General features: G+C 37.9%; 1 protein-coding gene across 2 annotated transcripts; it reads left to right on the top strand.

Moving 5' to 3' along the window:
• Positions 1–319: 319 nt before the first annotated feature.
• ppp2r5ea (protein phosphatase 2, regulatory subunit B', epsilon) lies at positions 320–22,635 on the top strand. 2 transcript variants are annotated; one of them, XM_036581694.1, is made up of 14 exons: positions 320–514; positions 12,860–13,020; positions 14,861–15,057; positions 15,592–15,693; positions 15,834–15,926; positions 17,499–17,629; positions 17,791–17,850; positions 17,970–18,078; positions 18,543–18,596; positions 18,680–18,730; positions 18,944–19,063; positions 19,239–19,366; positions 22,027–22,128; positions 22,225–22,635. In XM_036581694.1, exons 2-14 carry the CDS (start codon positions 12,864–12,866, stop codon positions 22,325–22,327), a joined length of 1,407 nt encoding a protein of 468 aa, XP_036437587.1. In that variant the 5' UTR covers positions 320–514; positions 12,860–12,863; the 3' UTR covers positions 22,328–22,635. The 2 variants fall into 2 exon arrangements, with proteins under 2 accessions (XP_036437587.1, XP_036437586.1); XM_036581693.1 differs by lacking the exon at positions 320–514 and adding an exon at positions 3,917–4,490.
• The last annotated feature ends 2,374 nt before the right edge of the window (positions 22,636–25,009 follow it).

The raw sequence follows: 25,009 nt of genomic DNA, 5'->3' as shown, positions 1-25,009 counted from the left end.
ATTTTCATCATTAATGAACAGTTCATGTGCAATTTTCATGTTTATGGTACAAATCACCTCACTTTTGTTTTAATACATCATATATAAGCCACTGTAGAAGGTAAGAGGCACATTTAAATCATTTACCAGTTGAACATTTTGGTTAAAGAATCTGCACAAATAGCTGACCCACAGAACAGACAGCACTCTGAACAGTTAAATATGTAACAGCTCTCTGTTCTGTCTCTAAAGTCTGTGTGTCTTTGCTCTTGCTGTATCTTAACTCCTGTTGTCATTTAACTTTTTACACGACGCTGTCACCTGGTTAATGTGTGGAATTTCTGTGGGTTAGATCAGTGGCGCCCTAAACTGGTTCTCAAAAAACTCCAATTACACAAGCTAACGTGCATGCTACATTTTCACTCAGCACGCCCAAGCCAAGCAGTTGGAAGCTTGATTTTACTTCTGATAACTTCTGTTTTTGGGCTGCGGTTGATCTGATATGGAGAAGGAGTGGACATATCTGACAGCTGAGGTAGGAACCAGTACATTCACACACATTGTGTGCACTGTGTTTATTGTGAAGGCCTTGGCCCGTGGATCGAGAACAAAATAGTTTTGGCAGGTGGGACAAAGCAAATCTGTTATTGTTTTATTCTGTTCTTTTGTAGGAGTCACTCATTGTAGATATTTCTGTCAACATGACATTGACATGTTGCCTTAAATTTAATCAGCTCCCACAATCATAAGATAGGTGACCTGATTAAACTCAAACTTGTGCAGAATTAACCAATGTTTTTTTTTTTTAAGTACAAATTTGATTTATCTATTATTTTGATAAATTTATGTTAGTATTTTTACTTTTGACACTTGAGGAGTTTAAGTACTTTCATCTCCAATTCTTGGTAGAAATATACCTAAGAGACATCTACTTTAATGCACATAATACTTTACCACATCATAAATGATAATAGAATACTTTATTGTAAAGTTGTAATCTTATGTCAACTTAGTCTAGAAAAAAAAGTGGCTCATCAGATCTACTTTAAAAAATTACTTAATGTGGTAACAAGTAAATTATCTAGTTTTATCCAAGCTAAATAAATACTTTGAATGAATGAAACCTTAATTTTGTTTCTTTTGAGCCATTTAGAGGTGGACTTGCTTGTGTGCTTCAGATTATTGTCCTGTTTGCATCTTTTAACTCTCCCATGATGGCCTTTTTGCCCTGTGTCTTTCTTATTGTGAGATCATGTACATTGACCTTAACTGAGGCAAGTCAGGCCTGCCTTTCTTTAGATGTTCATCTGGGTTCTTTTGTGACCTCCTAGTTGAGTCATCAGTGCGCTCTTGGTGAAATTTTGGTAGGCCGGCAACTCTTAGGAAGGTTCACTGCTGTTCAAAGCTTTCTCTATTTGTGAATAATGGCTCTTACTGTGGTTTGCTGGAGTCCCAGAGCCTTAGCAATGGCTTTCTAACTCTTTCCAGACAGGTAGGTTTCAATGACTTTGCTTTGCATCTGTATTTAAATCTCTTTAGAACGTGGCATCATGTGCTGCTTTTTGAGACCTTCTAGCTGCTTTACATTGCCAGACAGGTTCTATTTAAGTGATGTTTTGATTCAGCAGGTCTGGTAGTAATCAAAGTAAGCCTGGGTGTGTCTAGTGAAATTGAACCCAAGAGTCAACTGAGTTTGGTTAACTGGCTGATTTAGTAGCTAAGGGGGCAGTTCGTTTTTCACATTTGGCCAGGTAGGGCTGAACAGCATTTTTGTGTGCGTATATATATACATATATATATATATATATATATATATATATATATATATATATATATATACGCACTCTGGTATGATGTGAATTTTATACAGGGATATTTCCTCTCTTACCCATCACATTATGTTAACACAGATAAGATATGGCAGCATTTGAGTACATTAGCCTATGTATATAGTGAACAGACCTAAATGATGTGATGTTCTGAACCTCGCATTGAACACTGAGTGCTTTTCCCTCATTCACACAGAATACGTTCACACTGGCAGTGTGCTGACCCCTGTTATTAGAAGTACTCGAGTAAGGGGGTGACAATTCTGTTCTATGAATTTTCCCTCTCTGAACCTCTCCATTCATCTTGTGGTGTTCATGCAGAAATGCTGAATAAAAGCTTATTTGACTTGGCTTCATAGCAGGTGAATTACTTTCAATGTAACAGTTAAATCCTTATTCAGAAATCATCAATTCTGGTAATTGTATTACAGCAACACAGGTATATAAGGTATATATACAGTTGTATAATATTTACTATCCTGTTATTTGAAGGAGAATTCCTTTTTTGTTCAAAATTTCTGCATAATTTAACCAGAGGTTGTGAGGTCTACAAGGTGCACACAGTTTTTACATGCCATGTTGATTTTCTTTGAGTACTATATTGCCTTGCAACACCCTGCATGCACCCCTCTGCCATGAATGGATTTAAAAATGTACACTGTAAGCCAAACTTCTATCGTGAAACCATCGTAAAACAATGTCTCAGGCATCGGGCAATGTATTCACAACCATTTCGTGTAATACATTCTGCAAGGGAGCTTTCAGAGGCACTAAACTCTTAAGACGTCTGGTTCCTATCACCACCGCTGTGAACAATTCTGACGCAGAAAGTGTCTCTAGAATGGAACATTTCACATCAAACCACTCTGAATTACTTTGTTTACATCTTGACCATTAAATTAGCCAGAAATTTTGAAATATTGGTGACATTCCACTTTAAGATCAACAATTGCTTTTGAATGTTTTGATTGTTGTTTCTTCCATTCACTACTTTAAACTGTATGAAGTTACAATTTGCTGAAACCACCGTGTATTGCAATGTGAATTTAGCAACATTTATTCTCAGTCAATATCAGATTTACACTTAGACTGAGCCCCAGAAACAAATTTGGCATTAGGTTACATATGCCTTTCCTTTGTAAGTGCTTTCACTTTCACTAATAAACAATATGGTTCACATAATATTACACTAAATGAACTGATCGCTATAATAATAAGTTTTGAAATAGACTGTTACAGTGCACTGTTTAGGCACGTTCACGAACGGTGCTCAACAACACTACTGCCGCCTTGTGGCGATTAGATTGCAAGCGTATGCAGTTTTTTCTTTCCTGTTTCACTCAGTTAATTCTCCGTAAGGTTTAAGTTTCTATGTTTAAGATTCTAATAATTGACGCTACATTACATTCACTATCAGCATACAGAGGCGCTGATCTTTAATCAGCTGTGAATGCTGGATGCTCGGGTTAAATCGAGATTTAGTAATGAAACTCACTCAAATACCACTTAGAAGAAGACCTACAGAAAGTACGCTCAGGAGGCTACTCAGTTACTCGCGTTTGCCTGTTATGATATTTGTCTCAGCATAACGCTGATAATGAACTGTAAATCAATACCGAGACATCAGAAAGGATTAAAACAAGACATGACTGACGCGAAACATCATCACTGGTTAGTGTCAAGCGTGTTATGTAACGCCTTGTTCCAAGTGTGGCTTCGTAATTAGAGGGAGATACAATCCCTCAAATCCTTTTCTAAGAATAAGAGCGCAGCGGTGAGCGAATTTGTGAATTTGTGTTTGTTGTCACTGTTTACGGCTTCATTCATGGTCGGAAACACGAGCGGCGGACCCTCCAGAGCGGCTGAGAAGAAGAGCCGAGCGCTGACATTCCTCTACATCCGGGCCTCTCCGCTCCGCTCACCCTGCAACCTACCACCACAGCTGCTCGACGTCATCGACGTTTGACTTTATGGGCGTGTCAACGGTCATAAAAATGATCGACAGCAGCTTAGCCCAATCGCTGCCCTCTAGCCGTTGGGAGTAACCAATCATCAGCTACTCGTCCCATAAACAACTGCCATCACGTTACACTTCACGTTCTGTTTTGAGACAGAAAAAAAACTTGGCACTGTAGCTTGCTAGCGTTTGCTTATCAGAACAGATAGATATTACTCGTAAAATCTGTAACTGTAAACTTGAATAGAGGTGCTGTCGTCAACCGTCAAAACACCGGGGGATGTAGCCGGTTACTCTGTCCCGTTTACGGTTAGCTTGCTGTGGCGGACGCAGCCGAATGTCGCTTCTTCCCGCAGCCTGGCTGGGACGGTAGCGAGAGGGATTAGCTGTACGAGCCAGTCGGTCTAGCTAGCCTGCCCGCTATAGCAATGCTGGAAACACCATCAGCTTGTTTTATAGCTAACTAGCCAGCTAGCGAGAACACTTCGGCATTTTGTGCTTTGTATAAATCAAGAAACTCGCACCAAGTGGAGAGACGGCCGTTGCTCTTAGGGCAAGAGCTCTAACTAGATATTTGCTAGCTAGCCGGACAGCTGCTCGAATTAGCGTGCTAGGCGAGTCGCCACCTAAGGTTAGTTAGCTAACGTTGACGGTAACGTTAGCTGCACCTTCGTCCTACACATTTTTGGCTTCTACCCAGCTGGATTGGATAGCTGACGGTTGAGGTGAATATGCACATTTCATTTTTTTGCATTGTGTGCTAAACATTTGCAGTTTGTGTGTAAAATAAGAAGACCATGACAAGGGCTACCAGCGAAACGGAATTGCTGGATAACCCGAAAACTCCCACTCAGTTGTCATCGCAAGGACTAGGACTAGGTTAGCTGCACACGCTGTACAGGAGCACAGACAGAAGAGGGTAAAATTAGATTATCTGAAATGTTCTGATAAGTTGCATTTAGTCACAGTTGACATGCTATTCAAGTCTAAACGGTCTGTTCTTTCTCTAATGATTCAGTTGAAAACAGGCAATATATAGTGAGGAGTCCTGATGATCACAGTGATTTTTTTAAAGTTACTACTAAAATATTTCTTTTAGCTCGGTTAAGTGTTACAGCAGGTCGCTTAGAGCGTTACTCCGACCTGCCGCATTGTAAGCAAGCACCGTGACCCTGAAGCAGCTATTTTCAGTTCTGATTTTCATAGTACTTTTTTTCCTGACACACCTGAATGACGGAATGAGATCCGTCTAATGAATCAGCCGTACTAGAGTAGGCAACACACACCACATGTGCATTTCGTGGAATGTGCATTTGTGGGCAGGGATTGTGAGCCACTGCCCTAAAGCATGCTTTTAGTTACCTAGGAAGGGAGGAGAAACAGCACTCTTAGCTAGTCTCACCATTTGAGCTTTTCATGCAACAGTCTCTACCTCCTCTTTTGGGTTGTAGAGGACAGAATTCTGCATCAACAAAAAAAATATATTTGCACAACCTTCTTCAAAGAAAAACAAAACACCTTAAAGGAGAATTCCGCAGAATTTTTGTAAATGTTTGTGTAATTATATTAAGATGTAGAAAAGGTCAATCAGATTGGTTTTATGTGAAATGCTCTGTTCTAGAGAAACTTAGTGCTGATAGGAAACCAGATGCCAAGAGTTTAATTCCTAAATGCTATCTTGTGGAAAGCTATTACATGAAATTCTTATGAACAAGCTTCCTGAAACCTGAGACCATGTTTTATGATAGTTTTGAGATAAGCAGTTAGGCCTTGAACATAATTTTAGAAAGGCTTGAAACTACTGGTCTCAATAAATGATCTTTTTGTCTTACTAATGTCTGACGGTGTTCACATCCATTCCTATTAGGGGACTGAATGGAAGAAAAATGTTGGATGTAATAATTAGTTTTTCCAACTATTAGGTGAAAACAAAGAAGAACGGTTTGTGTCAAGTGACAATATAGTATATAGTGTGATTATATGGACATATTTCCTCCTATAAACTTATTGTGTAATCCACACACAAAAAGACTAAGTTTCACACTGAACGTGGTTTGTTGAGCAAAGCGAAGCTGAATTAGATAAAAGATATTTGCACTAATTTAACAAGTGATGAAACTTTTACACACTCATCTGCTAGTTCGGGTTTAAGGCCTCATGTTATGAGTACAATAAAACAGCCTTGTATAAGCATTGCAGATCTGTCTAGTTACAGGATGACACTTAAATCATTTGTGTATGTGTTTAATTCTAAGCAGCAATGATCATTTTCCCTCACCTGCTGATTGTGTTATGAAGGGGGACCCTGTGCTGTGCTAATAGTGGGGATAATTTGCATTATTGTTTTTATGCTTATGCTCTAGTGAGTATATTGACTCAGAAAAATGTGCTTTGCGAATGTTTTTAGGTCATTTATGTTAGATATTGGAAGAGAAGTAGTCTAACATTTAGCCTGCAGATCCATGCAGCGATGTATGTATGATACTAGTAAAAAAAATGTAGCGATATGAGGATCAGCCCTGATATTGTAGTAGTGTTTTGGTATCAGTAACACAACACCCGTATGTGGTGTACATTTCACTTTGTGTGTTTTTGTAATGTGAGATTATTCATCAGTTGTTTAACTTTAAGAGTGGTCATTTTAAATGGACAGATATATGTCCTATGATTGTGGTGAAAAGGTTGTACTTGATATTAGCAGATTTCCCCCTTTGAATCAGAATTGCAAATGAAAAGATTTATCTCTGTTTTCTAGCTTGCCCTTGTTCAGGGGTAGCCCAAGGTAGTGTATAATTAGAGACAGAGCCTTATTTTTGTTTCTTATTTTATCTCGTATGCTACTGGTTTTGCTGTCAGTGATGTGTAAACAAAGCAGTTCTGTTGTTTATAAGTCTTGATGTACAGGCTCTTGGGAATGCAACAGTCTCCACACCTGTTTTTGTTCTACGGCGTCAGTCATGCATTTCAGTTCAGACAGTTGCGGTGTGTTCACTGTAAGACTGCTGACCCCCTGGTTTTGGCACAATTTACTTCGATTGTGAAAGGTTCCACTATGTAGAAAATGCATTCGTTTATTGCAGGTCCGTGACTGACCACACCGAGACCTAACAAGGTCACATTGAGGTTTAATTCTTTTGATATTAGGGATTTTTATTATGCTCTAGTAGAAATGCATTGGAACTTTAAAGGCTTGATTTATGCCCTGTTTCCGTTAGCGCTGTTTAAGTTTTAAACTTGAGAGCTTAACACACTTTGGTAAATGGTTTGTTATTTTAAATATAGATCCCTTTTGTCGTTTACCAGTCAAAGTTGACCCAAAGATCTCTTTTTTCAAACATAGCCTGTCTTTTAATCTTTTAAATCACTTGGCATGTTTTATTACTGTGTATAATGCCTAGCTGCTATGACACCAAAGAATTTAATGAAATTTATAATATTTTAATTTAAAATATTGTTATAGCTTTTGTTTTAGCAGTACAAATACAGTGTTTGCTGAATTTGGATGATTTAAAAAAAATTCTAATCGAAATATGAGGCAACACAAATGGCCAATAAAGAACTCCTTTCACGTTATTTTTAGAATTCTTATCTCATGACTGAACAAGTCTAGCTATTGAGTAGTAAACTAAGAACCCATTTCTCTCTCACATGGCAAACTTAATGCTTGGCACTTCAGGAATCTTCACATTCTCATTTAAATGTTTTGTTAAAAATGGCATAGTGGTATTCCAAGGAAGGGAGCCTTCTCAACTCATGTGCCTTCAGCCTGTGTTGTGTTTCTGAACACAGCCATGCTATATATTAAGTGCTATTTTGGTTTTGTCATACAGAAGGAGCTATTTAGCCTAAGCCTGCCGTTAGCCTGTTATCACTTTCTGCTTCACCCTTTGATCCAGCTTGATGTATTACTCTGGGGCAGTTTTCCAGACACAGATGAAGCCTAGTCCTTGACTAAATGGTGATGTAAATCTGGATTAATGAATGTTGTGCTTCTTAAATGCAGGTTAGTCAATGGCTTTGATTACTCTAATTAAAAAGAAAAGTTTGAAGTAATTCAAAACCTTTCTGAAGCTGTAAATTATCAGTATGGCCAAATGCACTTCAACTTTAAGTTGTATAAATAAATGTCAGTTACAGCTGATAGCACCGGACAGGTTTCATAATGAAATAGGATTCCAGTGATTTTGTTCTTAGACACCAGATGTGACTGAATGTTATTGCTTTTGTATGGTTTTATACGTCTGTGTTGTTTCTTGATACAAGACTAACTCTTCTCAGAGGGGTGCTGAGGGAAATCTGTTCAACACATTTCAACTGTATTCTCTTCAGATGATTCATACGTACAATCTGGGTATTCCATGCCTTCACAAGTGGAAACTCAACAATACATGATCAATCTTAAACCATAGTTCTGTATGGTAGGAAAAAAAAAATCATTTAGTCTTCCCTTTTCTAATCCAGGATTAAGTGCTGCTATACTTAGTGTGTAATGTAATAATTGATACTAAATGTATATAAAATTTTTAAAAACCTTTATGGAGGAATTCCACAGATTTTTCAAAATTCAAGATGAAAGAAAACAAACAAGAAGCAATCTTTCAGAGTGGTTTGATGTGAAATGCTGCATTCTAAACAAATTATTCACAGTAGTGGTGATGGGAAACAGATGTCTGAAGCATTTAGTGCCTCTCAGAGCTCCCTCACAGAGAGTTATTATATGAATTTATTATTTATAAATATGTTACCTGATGCTTAAGACTTTGTTTTACGGTAGTTTTGATAATATTTTTCGTAAATCCACTTAGGGCATTCTAATGACAAAAAGTACCCAAAGAAAATGTTTTTGTTTTCCTTTTTTCAGCTTTACAGCTGCAGTATTTTTACCAATATCAACTCATAAGGCAAGGCATGTTTATTTATATAGCACCTTTCAAACACTGCTGTCATTCAAAGTGCCTTACAAATGAGAAAATTCAGAGTCATAAGACATAAGACGTATAGGTTCGTTGTTGTTGTTTGTTTTATTTATTTATTTTTTTGTATAATATTTTAAATGAATATATTTGCACCGTACACATCACTACCCCTGGTTACCATCCATACCACTGAAAGAAAACAAGTCAGTAAGTTTCTTTGCTGAAAATCTTGCATGAAACCACTTTCGTTAACTTTGTTTACATCTCAATGATTGAATTATGTAGACAAATCTGTGGAAATTCCCTTTAAATGTATAGACTTAATTAAAACCTTGACTAAAAGTTCTTGTGTACAGTACATCCTTTTTTTTAGAAGTGGAACTCTAAGTGCTTTAGGTCTGAGAACAGTTTAAGAGATGTGCAACGCTTGAGTTAAAACCTCCCTACATGGGGTTAGGTTCGCTTCTGAAGTCCGCTTGGTTTATAGCAGCTCTTATGGCAGGCTTGGTTTTATCAGCCTACTACTTACTGTTAGGTTTTCTAGTTTATCTTTGGAATTTATAGACAATGGGCTCTGCAGAACCATCCCATCCCTCTACAGAAGGAACTGGAATTTAGAGGGTGGGACGATTGTCACCTGTTTTGTCCTTGATGTTTCCACCAGGAAGTAGCCTTGGTTTTTGTATTTGCTTATTTACAATATTTTTTATTAGAGAATATCTTAACCATCACATTCTTATACACATTTTTTGAGGCTGTATTCAGTTTAAGTTACTAAAGTTTTAGCATTTGATCCTCACTTTCCACTTTAAGGAGAATATAGAGATTCCCCTGCAGCAATACCTAAAATAGACACATACATTGGACAGAAAAACTATCATAACCTTAAAGATAGCAAACTTGCCATTTTAATAAAAATTTGGCAGCATGAATTTCTCTTTGCAGTAAAAATGCACTTGACTTCATTTGGAGGCATCAGAAATGGTTTAATTATTTAAATGTTTGTATTCCTTGCAAAAAACTTTGATAGAAAAGCAAATTTTAGGAGTGAATCAAGTGCTAGCAAATGTAAAAATAAAATAAAATAAATAAAAAATCAGCACTGGACAACACAGATTTGCTATATCAGGGCAGACATGCTTGAGACAGACAGGATACCGGAAACCCAGTTATGAGGAATGATGGACTGCTGCTTCTCCATCTGTAAATTTCTTATTGAGTGCTGCTAACTTGCTGTTGTTTCTTCTCGTTTCTTCTTGTTTTTCTCTTTACCTTTGTTTCATGAACTTAACTGGAGCTCTATTCCCACCTCCATTGTTTGAGCAGGAGTATGGCTGCCTAACCAAAAATGCAAGTCTAGGCAACATTCGACATTTTATATTGTGGCTAGTGATAAGAAACACAGTCTGAATGGATCGGGCAGAACTCCATTATGCGATCTTGCTCTCAGGTAGTGTACATTTACAATATTAATTGCTCTAATACTGAGGCAAACTGAAAAAAGAAATCCATCATGTTAATACAAGGCACATTTTCAGGCACTATTTAATTTGCAGTATGAAAACAAAAACCACATTGAATCCATTTTCCTTTTTGAGATTTTCTGGTGTTAGTGCTAATTTTGTGGTGGTGTACTTTCACTGAATAGGTTTAACTTAAACTTGTGAGATTTTCACAGTGGTAGACAGATATAAAAATGTGCACTAGTTACCCAGTTCTTTCTTTATTGACAGCACTATCGCTGCCATCAAAGCAATATTTTAATAACTCGGCCATCACAGCAAGCTAAAAATGCTTGGAGTTGTCACTTGCTGTTGCTTCACATATTATGGTGGTAGACTTAACATTACAGTTGCCAAATTCTGACCAATCTGATTTGATGCAGTTAGTTTTGTGACTGAACAGACTCTGACTCGCGTGTGGGAGGGTTTAAAAAAATAGTCATTTTGTTATAAATAGTGGATATTCTTGAATGTGTAAAAAGTACAAATTTAACTGGTCTGGTAGTTTGTTTAAATGAAAAAAATGTTAAAAGCAATCAGCCACCACAAGCTCTGCATTTTTAGGGGCCAAAATGTGAAATGTTGTAGTTAGGTGATCATTGGGTCCAAGCACAGTGTACAGTTTTAGAGCCATAATACATGACTTGTATTTATTTCATTACTGAACTAAATAATAATAATAATGAGCAGAAGAAGAATTAAATAATTACACCATAATTTCCTCTGTTTTCTGTGTTATTTTCATGGTGAAATCACTTCAGTTTGCTCCTAGGAACAATGCTGCTGGACTTTGCGGCCTGTTTGAGTGCAGATTTTCACAGATGATGAGAGGCGACAGTGAGCTGATGGAAGGGGATCATTAGTCAGCCTTGGTTGGTGCTAGTTCTTCGATGACATCCTGGTGTATGTGGCCACTTACAGGCCTCTCTGATTGCCAACACCCAGAGAAGGAATTTAAGAAAGTGAAAAAAGTACATGATTGCTAACTTTCATAAGGTTCAGTGAAGTTTAGTCAGATACAGCAAAGGCAGCTTGTTAATCCTGGTCCTGAATGTGGTTACAAAATTAATGAAAGTTTGAGTTTCGATGAGGGTCTGAGGTCTTATTTTAAGCATGTTCCTCACACACTGTTTTACCCTTCAATGTACTGGATAGTCAGGTAGTGAGGAGTTCTTTTCTCTTCCTCCTGGTGCCTTTTTCTGTTAGGAATGAGCTAAAGCCTGATAACTTCCTGTCAGGCCAGACCTCTCTAATCCCCACCGGGCTGGCGGCCTGTGGGGATGTGCGCTGAGCTCTTACGTAAGAGCTAACAGTCCAGGGAAAGACCAGTGTGGTGCTACCTCATCTGCCCTGCAGTGTCTCCACTGTACATATATCCTAGCCCTTAACCTGTAGGGAGTGTTGTGTTTCAGAGCAAACTTCTTACAAGTTGCTGTCTTGTTAATGGTGCGAGGCTTTGAAACGCAGACAGTTTTACCTCATGATGAATAGATAACACACTGCTACAAGCTGGGTTGGGTTGAGGCAGGCCTGCATAAGAGCAGGCTCACTTTTGTTTGACAGTTGACAAAAAAATGTGACGCTCGAAAATTTCACAAACAAACCACTTGTGGAAAAATGATTGCCTGTGGTTTCACAGATAGACCTTTAAACAGTGTGTTTCAGAGTCCTGTTATTTGAGTAACCATGTGATCCACAGTAAACGGTTAAACCTTTTTCTTTTTTTTTCTTTACAAAGGTTACAATTACATGCATAGCAATAATAATACGTTTTTTTTTATTATTATTATTATTTTTTTTTAAGTTCGAGTGCTCTCTAACACTGAAGCAAACATGGGACAGTTTCACCTGATGCACAAGAGCAGAGACATGATTTTACTTTAGTTTTTCTCGAGACCCAAAGCTGGTTTGTTTGATGTCTGAAACCTGATACTGTGTCCTGAGAATGCCCTAAAACAAACACTGTACCATGTAGGCTGTTTTTTGTACAGGCATGATGTCTGCCTACAGCACTGAACCCATTCAGCCAGTGCAGTTCAACAGCCGTGTTTCTATGTCAATCTCATCAATATTACATATGATACATTTGATATTAGTGTAGGATATCAATTTACCAAACATGTTTAAAAGTTAAGTTGTGTTGACGTGTGGTAATACTTGTCTTGCTGGTGTCTTGCAAGAAAGAAGTCAATAAATGAACGGCGAGTTTTTTAACCAGGGGTAGATGAGTTTTTACCTTCACTAGAGGCTGTTACTGGCCTACTTGTATGCATTCCTTTCATTTCTCTGATACTGTTTGATAGTTCGTCCTTGACCAGAAGTTGTTAGATTGCCAAGTATAGATTGAATTATTCTATTCTGTAACTACCTGGATGTTTGTGAAGTTTATATCTGGCTTTTGCAGCAGACTTCGCTCTGGCAGGAACAGCAGAAGCCACTGGTGAGGTTTTGGCAACTGTTTTGGAGGCCTTTTTATTTCTGACCTCTCTAATACCATTTGAGAACGAGACCATTTGTGGCTAGCTAGAATAGTAGGCTCTTTGATCCAGTGTGGGAACTTTGACTTTCATCATTGTCTTTGATCACTTGATGCATGCATGTTCATAATAGGACGCTCTCTCACTTCTTCCCTCTGTCTCCTCCTTTTTTTTCCTCCTGTTCCTGTCGCTGTTTCAGGGCTATGTCTTCAGCAGCCACCGCGCCCCCGTCCGTGGATAAGGTGGACGGCTTCTCCAGGAAGTCGGTCCGGAAAGCCAAGCAGAAGCGAGCACAGAGCTCATCTCAGTTCAGATCTCAGGACAAACCTATTGAGCTGGTGCAGCTGCCACTGCTGAAAGGTAGGGAAATGCCTCATGTTCGCACACCTGCCATTCAATGGCATCAAGACCACAGAGATCTGTTATCAGTGCTACTAGAAATCTTTTAGAGAGCATAGAAACTGTGTCTTCGTTCAGTCATTTTTGAGGCACTTCCTCTTCAGTCTTAGCAAATGGGTGTAAAGAGGATTAGATGCAATGATGAAGTGTTTTTCAGTGGTTTTGTTTTGAGTGCATGAAAAATGGTCCCTATTGTAAGTAGGCGGATGTGGCTGGGTTGAATGTTTTCACCCATAAGGCATCAAAGAGGCAATCCTGCTGAACTTATGAAAAGGTCCTTGCATAATTAACTAAAATCTTCCTCCTGCAAACATACTTGAATAGACAGTGAACCTTTTTAAATTAGTGCCATGTACTTCTAGCCTGGTTTTTCACAGTTTTCTTATTCCTGTTGAGTAATAACTAATGAAAAGTAGGTGAATATTTTGTTATTAAACAAATGGTTTGGCAGAAAATAAAGTTTTTCATTAATCCAATATGTAGTTGATGAGCCAAGACAAGTTTGGTGTCAAGATTATGCTTCTTTATGTTGGTGCTGGAGCTTTAAAAATAATATAGCTAACTATTACTAGGTGTAAGAAGTCACCCAAATCTTTTCCATAAATACCTTCCCAAAACGTCTCTTAACCCGCTGAAACAGCATCCAGGATTTCATTAAGGTCTCACAGAATTGACGTGCTTTAGGACATGCTGTGACTTGCTGTGAATTATAAAAATTAACAAAAATGAACTGTGTAGCCAAACACTGCGGGCAGCCAATTTCAAAATATAAGCAAGGATTCTGCCAAATTTTGACTCCCCCCGTCCCCCGTTTCTATTTATAAGCATATATCTACAGTTTGAAAGTTCAGTATTAATGGTAATTTATAAAAGAAAAGAAATCTCAAACGTAATCTGTAGCATCCACATGCCTGTATAATGTTTCACTTTCACAGTTATATATTGATGTTGCATCTGTTTGTTAATGGGTGCGATTTCATCCACTGTGTTCAGGCAAATTCTTTGAATAAAAGAATAAAACACAATTATTTCATGGTGACTTTATGAATCTTACAAAAACAAGAGCTCTAACATCAGACTGGTACTATAACACCTTCAGAAGACAGCAATGAACAGTGTTTATTTATTGTAGCTCAGGCTGTGTTTGTCTTCACTTGGAAGCTACTGAGAAAGCAAGTTAGCTAATCAGCCGGTTTGGACACTGGCTTATAATCTATTTCAATTAAATTGTCTTTCAAATATCATGCATTATGAAGTTATGTTTTTCACTTTTTATAGTTCACAGTAAGTCGAACATTGACAAGCCTGTGCAACCTTAATGAAGACGTGAATGTGGTTTAAACAGGTTAAAAAAATTTTGGGGGATGCATTTGCAGAAAAGATTTGGGTGACCATTGACATCTAGTGTTTGTGAGCAATTCTAGCTTTCTAACCCCAGTGCTAAACCACAGAATCAAATATTTGGACACCAAACGTGTCTTGGCTAATTTACTATGTCTGGGCTAAGTGGAAAATTGTGTAAAGTTGATGTGAACCATGCTGAACCAATCCTTTAAAGTTGTATGCTTGTTTTGAAAGTCTGCTCTGTGTAATGTGTAAACATTAGTACTCATCAGTAGAAGAGTGAGCTTCGCTGAGTGGCCTGAAAGGTATTACAGGACTTTGATGCTGTAGGCCAGAAACTAAAAAGGAAGTGAAAAGTGTAAAAGCCTTTGTCAGAACAATTGCTTGTGTTTTTCTGCATGGTTTCTGTTGTTTATCACTTTTCCCCACCTCACATACACTCTTCCTCTGTTTGTAGATGTGTCTGCCCAAGAGCAGCCAGAGTTGTTTCTGAAGAAGCTGCAGCAGTGCTGCACGCTCTTTGATTTCATGGACACACTGTCTGACCTCAAGATGAAGGAGTACAAGCGCTCCACTCTCAATGAGCTGGTGGACTACGTAACAGTCAGCCGGGGTTACCTTACTGAGCAGACCTATCCCGAAGTTGTCAAAATGGTTAGTGGCATGGTTAATAATTTTAGTTGTTGTTTAGTTTTGCGAATGCCATGGCCTTTCAGGCCTGATGTGTTGTCATATTATTGAGTGCGTATACATGCACTCAATAATCCGATAACTGCAGAAAATCAGATTTTGTCAGTAATCCAATCAACACGTTTACATGCACTTACATGAACTTACATTATCTAGAAGATGAAGAATATTAAAATCCTTTATTTTGTGTTTGGTTTCAATGCAGCTCCACCAGTGTTTTGCTGCCGTCTTGCGACATCCATCAGCATGCGCAGACTGAGAAATCTGATAGAAATTGGAATATGAGTTTACATGCACTGAGAAATCTTGATTACTGAGCTAAACTCCAGCTCTCTTTATCGGATTTCTTATTCTGATTTCTAGATCGGAGTATGGTGTTTACATGACCATTTGAATAATTGGATAACTGCAGAAATCCGACTATGATTGGATTATGGTGGGCATGTATACGCACTCATTGTCTCAGTATTTTTCTTTTTCTCTCTGTGTGTCTCTTAGGTGTCCTGTAACATATTCCGGACCCTTCCACCCAGTGACAGTAATGAGTTTGACCCAGAGGAGGATGAGCCCACTCTGGAGGCTTCGTGGCCACACTTACAGGTATAGCACCAGAAGCTGCACCTTGCTGATCAGAGCCATTTCAGAATTTACCAGCTCTAAACTGGCTGTCTTTACAAAGAAGAGGGGGTAAAAGATACATGCTTGAAAGAGAGTTGACTGATTTGTGTATTTCTCCCTAGCTCGTCTATGAGTTCTTCATTCGTTTCTTGGAGAGTCAAGAATTTCAGCCCAGCATTGCCAAAAAATACATTGACCAGAAATTTGTACTACAGGTACGTTTGTGTTGTGGAAATCTGTTTTTGTAAGTAATTTGTGATATTTTTCCTGTCCAGAGGCCATGTTTTAAAATGGGAGTTGTGCACATTGAAGTAAATATTTTGTAAAAGGCTTTCAATTAGAATTGCAATGAATGAGAGTTGCAAATGTATGAAATGCTTGCATGATAACAAAGTTCTTAGAAGAAAGTCTGGTCACTCTGAGCGATGCCACCAGGCAGTTATTTGCAGCCATACAAGACAAGATTCCTATCTCTGAATGGGGAAAGATCAAAATACTCAAAACTGAAGATCATCCATTTCAAGAACATTTAAAATCACAGATCAAATCTAACAAAACTTTATAGTTTCTTGCGTTCGGCCCAATTAACGCACAAAAACATTTTTTTTTTTTTTCCTGGGTTGTTCTGGCTATAGCGCTTGGGCACAACGAGGGGGGCTTTCCCCGCCACAATCTTGTCGAAGCTGCTTGCGGTGTAACCAGCAAGCTGATTTGCTCTTTTTATTGATGGGTGGGACTTTCTCCATAAACAGATGCCATGTTAATCGTTACAAGCTTTCCCATTCATATTTTAAACAGAAACCTTCTCTCTTCGTTTGTAACACCTCTGATGATATACAGTGCTGTGAAAAGGTATTTGCCTGCTCCTGACTTTTTGTTTTTTTATATATTCATCGCAATTAATGTTTCAGAGCTTAAAACTAAATTTATTATAAGACTAAGACAATCTGAATAAACACAATATAGTTTTTAAATATTCATTTTATGTATTGAGGAAAAAGTTATCTAGCATCAACTGCTTCTGCAGTTGCCCCTTACTTACTCGGTCAACCAGTTAACTAAGCTTAGTTGCATTAGAATCAGTTAAACTAGATTAATCTAGACTTGATTACTTCCAGCTTTGAGGAATCAAAAAAATGTCTGGTAGAGATTTGAAAAAAAACTCATATCAAACTTTGACTATTCATCCAGGAAGTCACAAAAGAACTCAGACAAACATCTAAAAAACGAAGACCTCGCCCACCTAAGACAAGGTCAGCATTCATAATTCATGATGCATTAGAAAGAGACTGGACAAAAATGATGCTCATGATAGCTGCAAAGCAAAAACCACTGCTTAACATAATGAACATAAAGGCTCTTCTCACATTTGCCAAAAAAACACCCTAATGACCCACAAGCCTTTTGAATAATGTTCTATAGATGAGTTGAAAGGAAATCTTTTTGCAAAAAAGAGATTGTTACATCTGGTGTAAAGGTTACTTGGCATCCCCTTAGAACATTTGGTGATAAAGTTTTGCAACACTTTTTCTTTCAAAAAAGAAATGTTCATTTAAAAACAAGTCTTTTGTGTTTCCTCAGGCCCTCCTTGCCTTATTACATTTTGTCTGAGGATCTGAGACCATTTAGTGTGACAGTTATGCAAAGATAAATCAGGAATGCTGCAAATGCTTTTTCATGGCACTCTATTCATGTTATCATTGGCATTGTGAGCTTCTTGGTTTGCTAAATTAAGTTCTCTTGTTGACCCAGCGCCTCTGTCTCGTGCTCCTTCTCTTTGTCCTCAGCTCCTGGAGCTGTTTGACAGCGAGGACCCTCGGGAGAGGGACTGCCTGAAGACTGTCCTGCACAGAATTTACGGCAAGTTCCTCGGCCTCAGGGCCTTCATCCGCAAACAGATCAACAACATTTTTCTAGGGTAAGACAACTAAGAATTGTGAGGAGAAGTGAGGAGCCAGATGGGCTTGAGGCCAAATCAGATGATCTGAAGTATTACATATCGCTTCTATTACTGTCTAACCCCCTTTCAAAACTCTCTTCTTTCTTCTTCTCTTCTTTCCACACCCTTGCTGGGACAAGGTTTGTGTATGAAACGGAGCACTTCAATGGAGTGGCTGAACTGCTGGAGATCTTGGGAAGGTATGTGTCTAACTAATCTTTTTAATTTATATATAGCACAATGTAAAGTTTGATTGTTTATTTATTGCTTTAGATTTTTTATATTATTTGTTTTGAATTGTTGTTCACTGTTTCTCCAGCATCATCAATGGTTTTGCACTCCCTCTGAAAGCTGAACACAAGCAGTTCCTGGTGAAAGTGTTACTGCCCCTGCACTCAGCTAGGAGTCTGTCCCTCTTCCATGCACAGGTATTCCAGGCCCTGCACTTCTGTGCATGTTTGCACTTGCTAGTGAGGATGCTTAGATAGGACTCTTGAAGCTTTATTTTGCAATGTGCTCACTCCTTGTAAGACACTTGAAGGGTTGTTGTACTGATCTGGAATGAGAGTGGTAAAAAAGAATGAAGCAGCCTTGCAAAAGAAAACATGTAGTGTATTGTAGATTTTTCTTGTGAGAGACTTTGTTTAGGGTCTGAGGAGATGATGTGTGGTTATTAAGTTCACAAAAGGGAAAAAAATAAATAAATAAATAAAGTTAACAAAGGTAAATTAGGGCATTCTTTTACTATAGTGTTCCCACAGGGAACATAGTAAGTATAGTGAAGAGCAAACAACAACATTTGTACCCTGTGCACAAGTTCTTTCTTTTATGCTAGTTATGCTGCAGTTGTTAAAGTAGTACATTAACTTATCAACATCTCTGACTCTTGCAGCTGGCTTACTGTATTGTACAGTTCCTAGAGAAAGATCCCACGCTAACAGAACCTGTAAGTGAATTCCTCACAACTTTTTTCTTGGTCTTGCTTGCATTACGTTTTTTCATACTTATGTTGTATGTAACTTTTTACAGGTGATAAGAGGATTGTTGAAGTTTTGGCCAAAAACCTGCAGTCAGAAAGAGGTGTGAATTTTTCTTTTTAATTTGTCTTTTGTCTGTGTAATCTATTCATGTATTTTAATGCAGCCATTTCTGTAAAAGGCTCTTCTGATTTTATAAACTGTATAATGTTGAGCAAGATGATAATACCACTATTAGTTTGAGAACTCCCACATCGGTGGATTCTGTACTGAATACTGATTTTTGATACTCCGCCCACACATTGTTGGTCTTTAGGTTATGTTCCTTGGAGAGCTGGAGGAGATCCTGGACGTGATTGAGCCCACACAGTTTGTCAAGATTCAGGAGCCACTGTTCAAGCAGATCTCCAGATGTGTGTCTAGCCCACACTTTCAGGTCTGCAGTACACTCCCACACAAAGACACTCCTACACATTATATATCCAGGCCCTCTCATAATAAACACAAGCTCTCTGACTATGCACACAATCATTGCACACTCCCTGTTTGGAATTACATTAATAATGCTGATGTATTGAACAGTAGCCCTCTTTTGTCCCTTTCTGTGGCAGGTGGCTGAGCGAGCGCTGTACTACTGGAACAACGAGTACATTATGAGTCTGATTGAGGAGAACTCCAGCGTCATCCTGCCCATCATGTTTGCCAGTCTCTACAGGATCTCTAAAGAGCACTGGAACCCGTAAGTGCACTCAAAATCAGACCTTATCTTACATTGTAGAAGGAGACTGGAAATGCTCATTTACCAGATTAATGTTTCTGTCCAGTAGAGTCATTTGGGTTGGAATGCCCATCTTATGGAAAACCAAACTATCCTTGTTTTTCTGCAGAAGATTGTTGTGCTAAGTTAGAATTGCTAAGGTTTCAAAATGTACCATCTCTCTGTTAATACAAAGTCACATGCAAAAGATTTTGTTGATTTAAAAAAGTAAAAAAAAATTAACACATTCTTTACATGGTACAATCTTAAATATGCCACTTTCCTGATAATTTTAGTAGACAATTTTTACTTATTTGCTGTGTTTAACATATTGGGAAAAAAAATATAAGATAAAACACAAAATGTTCTATACTTTTCACAGACTACATTTTATGTTTTATTTTTCCCAATGTGTTAAATTCAGGAAATAAACAGTAACTAGAAGGTGAGTTAACTTACTTTCATATGACTGTATGACGGCTAAGCTGCAAAACAACCTGTTTTAAATTTGTTTTTTTTTTCCTTTAATTTTTTTAATTTATTAATTTTTTTAAATATATTTACATATGACCACCCCAACTATTTACAGCATTTTACCCTGCCCTTTCACAAAAAGTCATAAGGAATAGACTGTGACAGCTAAAATACTGAACTGTAACAAGTGGATAAAATGATTGCTGTTACTGACTGAAGTAAATTACACTAGGTGACAAAGTGTCAGATGAAGTTCTTGAATTCATATGACAACTCTTAAGGGAACTGGTCACTGTGCTAGTCACTGAAAAAAATTAGACCACAAGACAGACCTAAGTCATGTATGGTTGAATAGTGTGTGTGTGTGTGTGTGTGTGTGTGTGTACATAAAATATGAAGTTAAGTTACTCAAAAATCTGTGAAGCAAAATTAATTGAATATTTAAATTCAGTTTTCAAAAGAAAAACACAAATTAGTTTTTGTGTGATAAAATGTATTTGCCAGTTTTATTGATTGTAGCTTTCCAGGATCCAGACGTCTCAAGGGAGTCGCTGAAGTTTGTTTTTCCTGATGTCCCTGAGAGTGTGTGTGTGTGTATATATATATATATATATATATATATATATATATATATATATATATATATATATATATATATATATATATATATCACTTTTCATAATAATAGAAGACATTACAAAGATAAAATTTAAAAAGATAAATGCCAAAAAGTGACATAGATTTTAATTAAGCTGTACATTGTGTTGAGCTTGACTGTCTAATAAAAGGTGGAATAACTTCCATAGTTTAGAAGCATAATAACAGACAGAGGCCTCCCTGAATGAAAATTCAGATTCACTACTGCAATTTTAATTTGCTATTTGGAATGCTACCGTTGACATTTCATTTATACAGAAATTTAGATGCTTTGTAAGTTGCTTTATTGAAATAAAAATGTGTTTCCGGAGCTGCATATTTATGCTTAATGTGATTATGCAATAATTGTGTCAAAATGATAATTAAAGTGTAATTTGTCTTGTATGCATTTTCACTCTCTAATAATGCATTTAAATTGCTTTATCAAAGAGAACACCAAGCTAGAAAGATGGCAAAATTCAAATGTGGGATGCGGCACCTCTCCTCTTTGCAACTCAGGCCGGGCCAACTTCACACTCACTGGAAAAGATTTTATTTGAAAACATGGCAGCCGAGGAGTTTATAGCTCCTCTTACGTTAGCGGATGAGGTGAAGAAAAGAAATTTAGCCATGCTTAATGTCTTTATACATTACCCCATAAGAAAGAGTTTAAACAAATGTGTGGCCAAGTTTTCTGGTTTATCTATTTCGTTGATAAAACGAGGCTGAACTGCAATTTAAATACATCTAAATCATTGTCTAAATGAAATGTCAATACTACTGTACTAAATTGCAAATTAAAATAGCATTATTTCATTTTGAAAGTTTACATTTTCATTCTGAGCTCTTCATTGCATATGATTGGTAAATTTAAATACAAATGTACAAATACATTGTCAGTTTACATATTACATTTTCTTTTTAATTTTGATACTGGTATGCTTCTGTACAAGTTAGCATGCTGGAACATTAACAGACAGACATTCTATGAGGTACACAGATGCTTTAAGGCCTTCTTTAAAAAGCTTTAAAAACTAATAACAGGTCTTTGCAATGTATCCTAAAAGAAAGGTAGTCAGTAAAGTTCTTACAAAACAGGAGCTCTTTTTTCTTGTATTTATTAGGATCCTTGCTGCTGCATTTTGTATGAGCTGTACAGGCCTCTGCTTGTAACAAAATGCATGAACAAGTTTTTCTGAGTCACTCTGAGCTAAACTTCAGCAATATTTCTCAAATGATAAAAGCCACCATAGTGGCTGGGTTTACATATGGGACAAAACAGAGCTCAGAATCTAAGATTACGCCAGAGTACTTCAGGTTTTAGTACCAAAGGGATATATCACTTTGATCAGTATTTGAGTGTAAATGAGTTTGCACTGTTTTTGGTACGTAGAACCACAACAAAAATTGAGCAAATGTTGAATATGATCCCTTTCATACTATGTAAAGGAATGTTTGTCCTGAGTACTTTTGGCTCTGGGCTGCCTTTTCAAATGTACTGAATTATTTTGATCCTCTCTTGTCTCATCTAGAGCGATATCTGCTTTAATCTACAACGTGCTTAAAGCATTCATGGAGATGAACAGCGCGCTGTTCGATGAACTTGCTGCCACTTACAAATCGGACCGTCAGAGGTAGGTCACCCTGCACGTTAGATCATGAAGGGCATATATAAATATCACTTCGATTATCAAAATGAATTTCTCTCTGCTCTTCTTGCTCCGTCTCAGGGAAAAGAAGAAGGAGAAGGAGCGAGAGGACCTGTGGCGGAAGCTGGAAGATCTGGAGCTGAGGCGGGGTGTCCAAAACAGCGATGGCATCATTCCCACCTAACATGGATGTGGCTCCACCCTTCCATCTGGCTCCAACCAATGGCCCTCTCTTCTCTGCCACAGGGACTCCACCCCCTCCATGCTTCTTGTGCTACATAATTTACTGTACACTCCTGCGTTCATCTGTCCCTTTTTCCCTCCTCAACAGCACTGTAAAAATCCCTTCTGCTCTGTTTCCTTTACAATGATACTACACTGAAACAATAGACAATGAAAAAGGAGAAAAACAAAAGAAAAGGAGAAAAAGAGGTGTGTGTACCTTAGGGGAGAAAAGACTTTATGTACACTCCTTGCTGTTTAAAAGGAAAAGCGATAATCAACCATGGTGAAAGGATATATTTTGAAAACCCTTTACCTGAGAACAGGAGCTTAATTTCTTCATGTTTTTAAAGAGTGTGGTCCCAAAGGTTGCTCACTGAGCAGTGGGCTCCGCATCCGTTATGTCACACAGTCTTGTGAGGCCCCCTTCTCCGTCCCACAATTTTTATTTTTTTTTTTGGTAAAACATCTCTTCCTCAAAGAATGACTTGATCGCACACAACAACGTTTATATTTCCATGTACAAGTGCGGCTACTGTACCAGAATATCCAAACTTCACAAAGACGAACGAAGACCATAAAGACAAATGAATAGGAGTGAGAAATGAATTACATTTATAGTGGTCCTTTTGCCTCCATCATTTTTCCCCCCTAAGAACATCAAGAATGTCATGTTCCTTTTCTCTTCTTTGGTTTTTGTTTTTATTTTTAAGGAAGGTGCCAGTCTGGCACTGGTACCATCAACCAGGAATCGCTTCATGAGTACAGCAGGCAGTGGTAGGCTACGCGGTTGCCACGACATCTATTTCCCAGAAGTATTTTTTTAACGTTTGAAACAGGTAATAACCTGCTGTCAACACATGCTGTGTTTCTCTGGAGACCTCTTTGAAATTTCAGTCTGGCAGTTCTCTGTTTACCAAGAATGCCACTGCAGTTTAAGTATGGCTTCAGGCCTGAGTTTTTCAGACACTATTGAGGACTCTGTTCATCTTTTCTTGTGGCGCAGTGTTCAGAACTTATTCAGTGTTTTGTTTTAAATAAAGCTAAACAGTTTGTTTTAATCTCTTATCCCGAACTTTTAGCCATGGTGACTCTGATGTCTACTGCTCTTCTTTGGTCAGATTTTGGAGTTCAAAATGGTTGGCTGCCCTTAAAATGATTTAGTAGAGCTAGATGATTTTTACAGGAGTGTTTGGAATGACAACCTGCATATGTGGGGATTTTTAAGGCCCACTTGGGAAAACGCTGATCCAGTAAGTCTTATTCCTCGAGAGAAATACCAGCCGCCACAGTGGGTTAGGACTAAAGCACTTCGAGTTAGACAATTTGTTGTGTTCACAGGACTCAATATTCTTATGTTTTTTTGTTTTATTGTTAGTTTATTTCAAATCTAAATCATGGGTGTGGATTTTACACGTGAGAAAGATGTATTTTTTTTCTTTCATTTTGGCTTGCGCTCTCTCTCTCTCTCTCTCTCTCTCTCTCTCTCTCTCCTCTCTCTCTCTCGCTCTCTCGCTCTCGCTCTCTCTCTCTCTCCTCTCTCTCTCTCTCTCTCGCTCTCTCGCTCTCTCTCTCCTCTCTCTCTCTCTCGCTCTCTCTCTCTCTCCTCTCTCTCCTCTCTCTCGCTCTCTCTCCTCTCTCTCCTCTCTCTCTCTCTCTCTCTCTCTCTCTCTCTCTCTCTGGGCCTCTCTATCCCTCATCCCTTCCATGCATATTGTGTTTTATGATGGCCCAACTAAGTTTATGTTAAAGAAAATTTCAAAAGAAAGGGTTTGATGAATAGAATAAATCTAATTATTTTAAAAAGACAGAGATATTAAATAAACCTGTTTTTGTGATAAATTGTGTCTGTTTTATGTTTTTGTTTGTGTGCTGGAGGAAAGCCCCTGTTTTATAGTTTTTGGTCTATTCTCTTAATTTCTAAAGTAAGCAGAACAAACTGAAGAAGTATTTGTTTCTGAAGAACATTGTGTCATTTCACTTCAAGTAAGTGAGAGTTTTCTGGTAAGAAACTGCTTGCAGAAATATTTGTTCTATGTATATTTGTTTAGTTACTCAAAATTAATTTTAATATGAAGACCACTTTGGCTTAAAAATGGACAAATCTCATTTTTATAGGTGTTTTTTGGAGCAACCAGAGATGTTTGCAGGCTACAGAGTGCTGCTTGGCGATTGGTGTGTACAGTGAGGTATGTGGAGGGACACTGTGGGCCTTTCTTCATAAAGGATTTCAGTCGGGGGGGCTGGTTGGAGAATCTTCTCTCTTCTCTACTGATAAAGCACCCTTGCACTGCAGTCTTTTGTGTCTGTTGCTCTTTTTGTTTAATGGTTTTTTTGCACCAGCAGAGGGCAGTAAGCTCACATCTGTTTACACATGAACACATTCATCAGTTAGTACAGCACTGAAGAACGACTAGATGAGCAGAGATCTCCGTGAGTAACATGAGAAGATGCTGGAAGGTTCTGCATAGCAGTGTGGTCAGTTTATTTTTTTTAGTGCTAGTATTGAGTGTTACAAATATGTGTGCTTGCACTCGTATATTTGTCTTTTATAAGGTCTGTGTAAGGTTTTAAACACACAAGTGGCAGTCAAGCACTGACAAATGGGTGTAGTGGCATGCTGTACCAGGGGTCTGTGAAACAG

This window comes from Colossoma macropomum, unplaced genomic scaffold (assembly GCF_904425465.1).
Source record: "Colossoma macropomum unplaced genomic scaffold, Colossoma_macropomum, whole genome shotgun sequence".
Taxonomy (NCBI): domain Eukaryota; kingdom Metazoa; phylum Chordata; class Actinopteri; order Characiformes; family Serrasalmidae; genus Colossoma; species Colossoma macropomum.
Note: the sequence above shows the minus strand (reverse complement) of the source record. Positions and strands in the feature narration are given on the sequence as shown.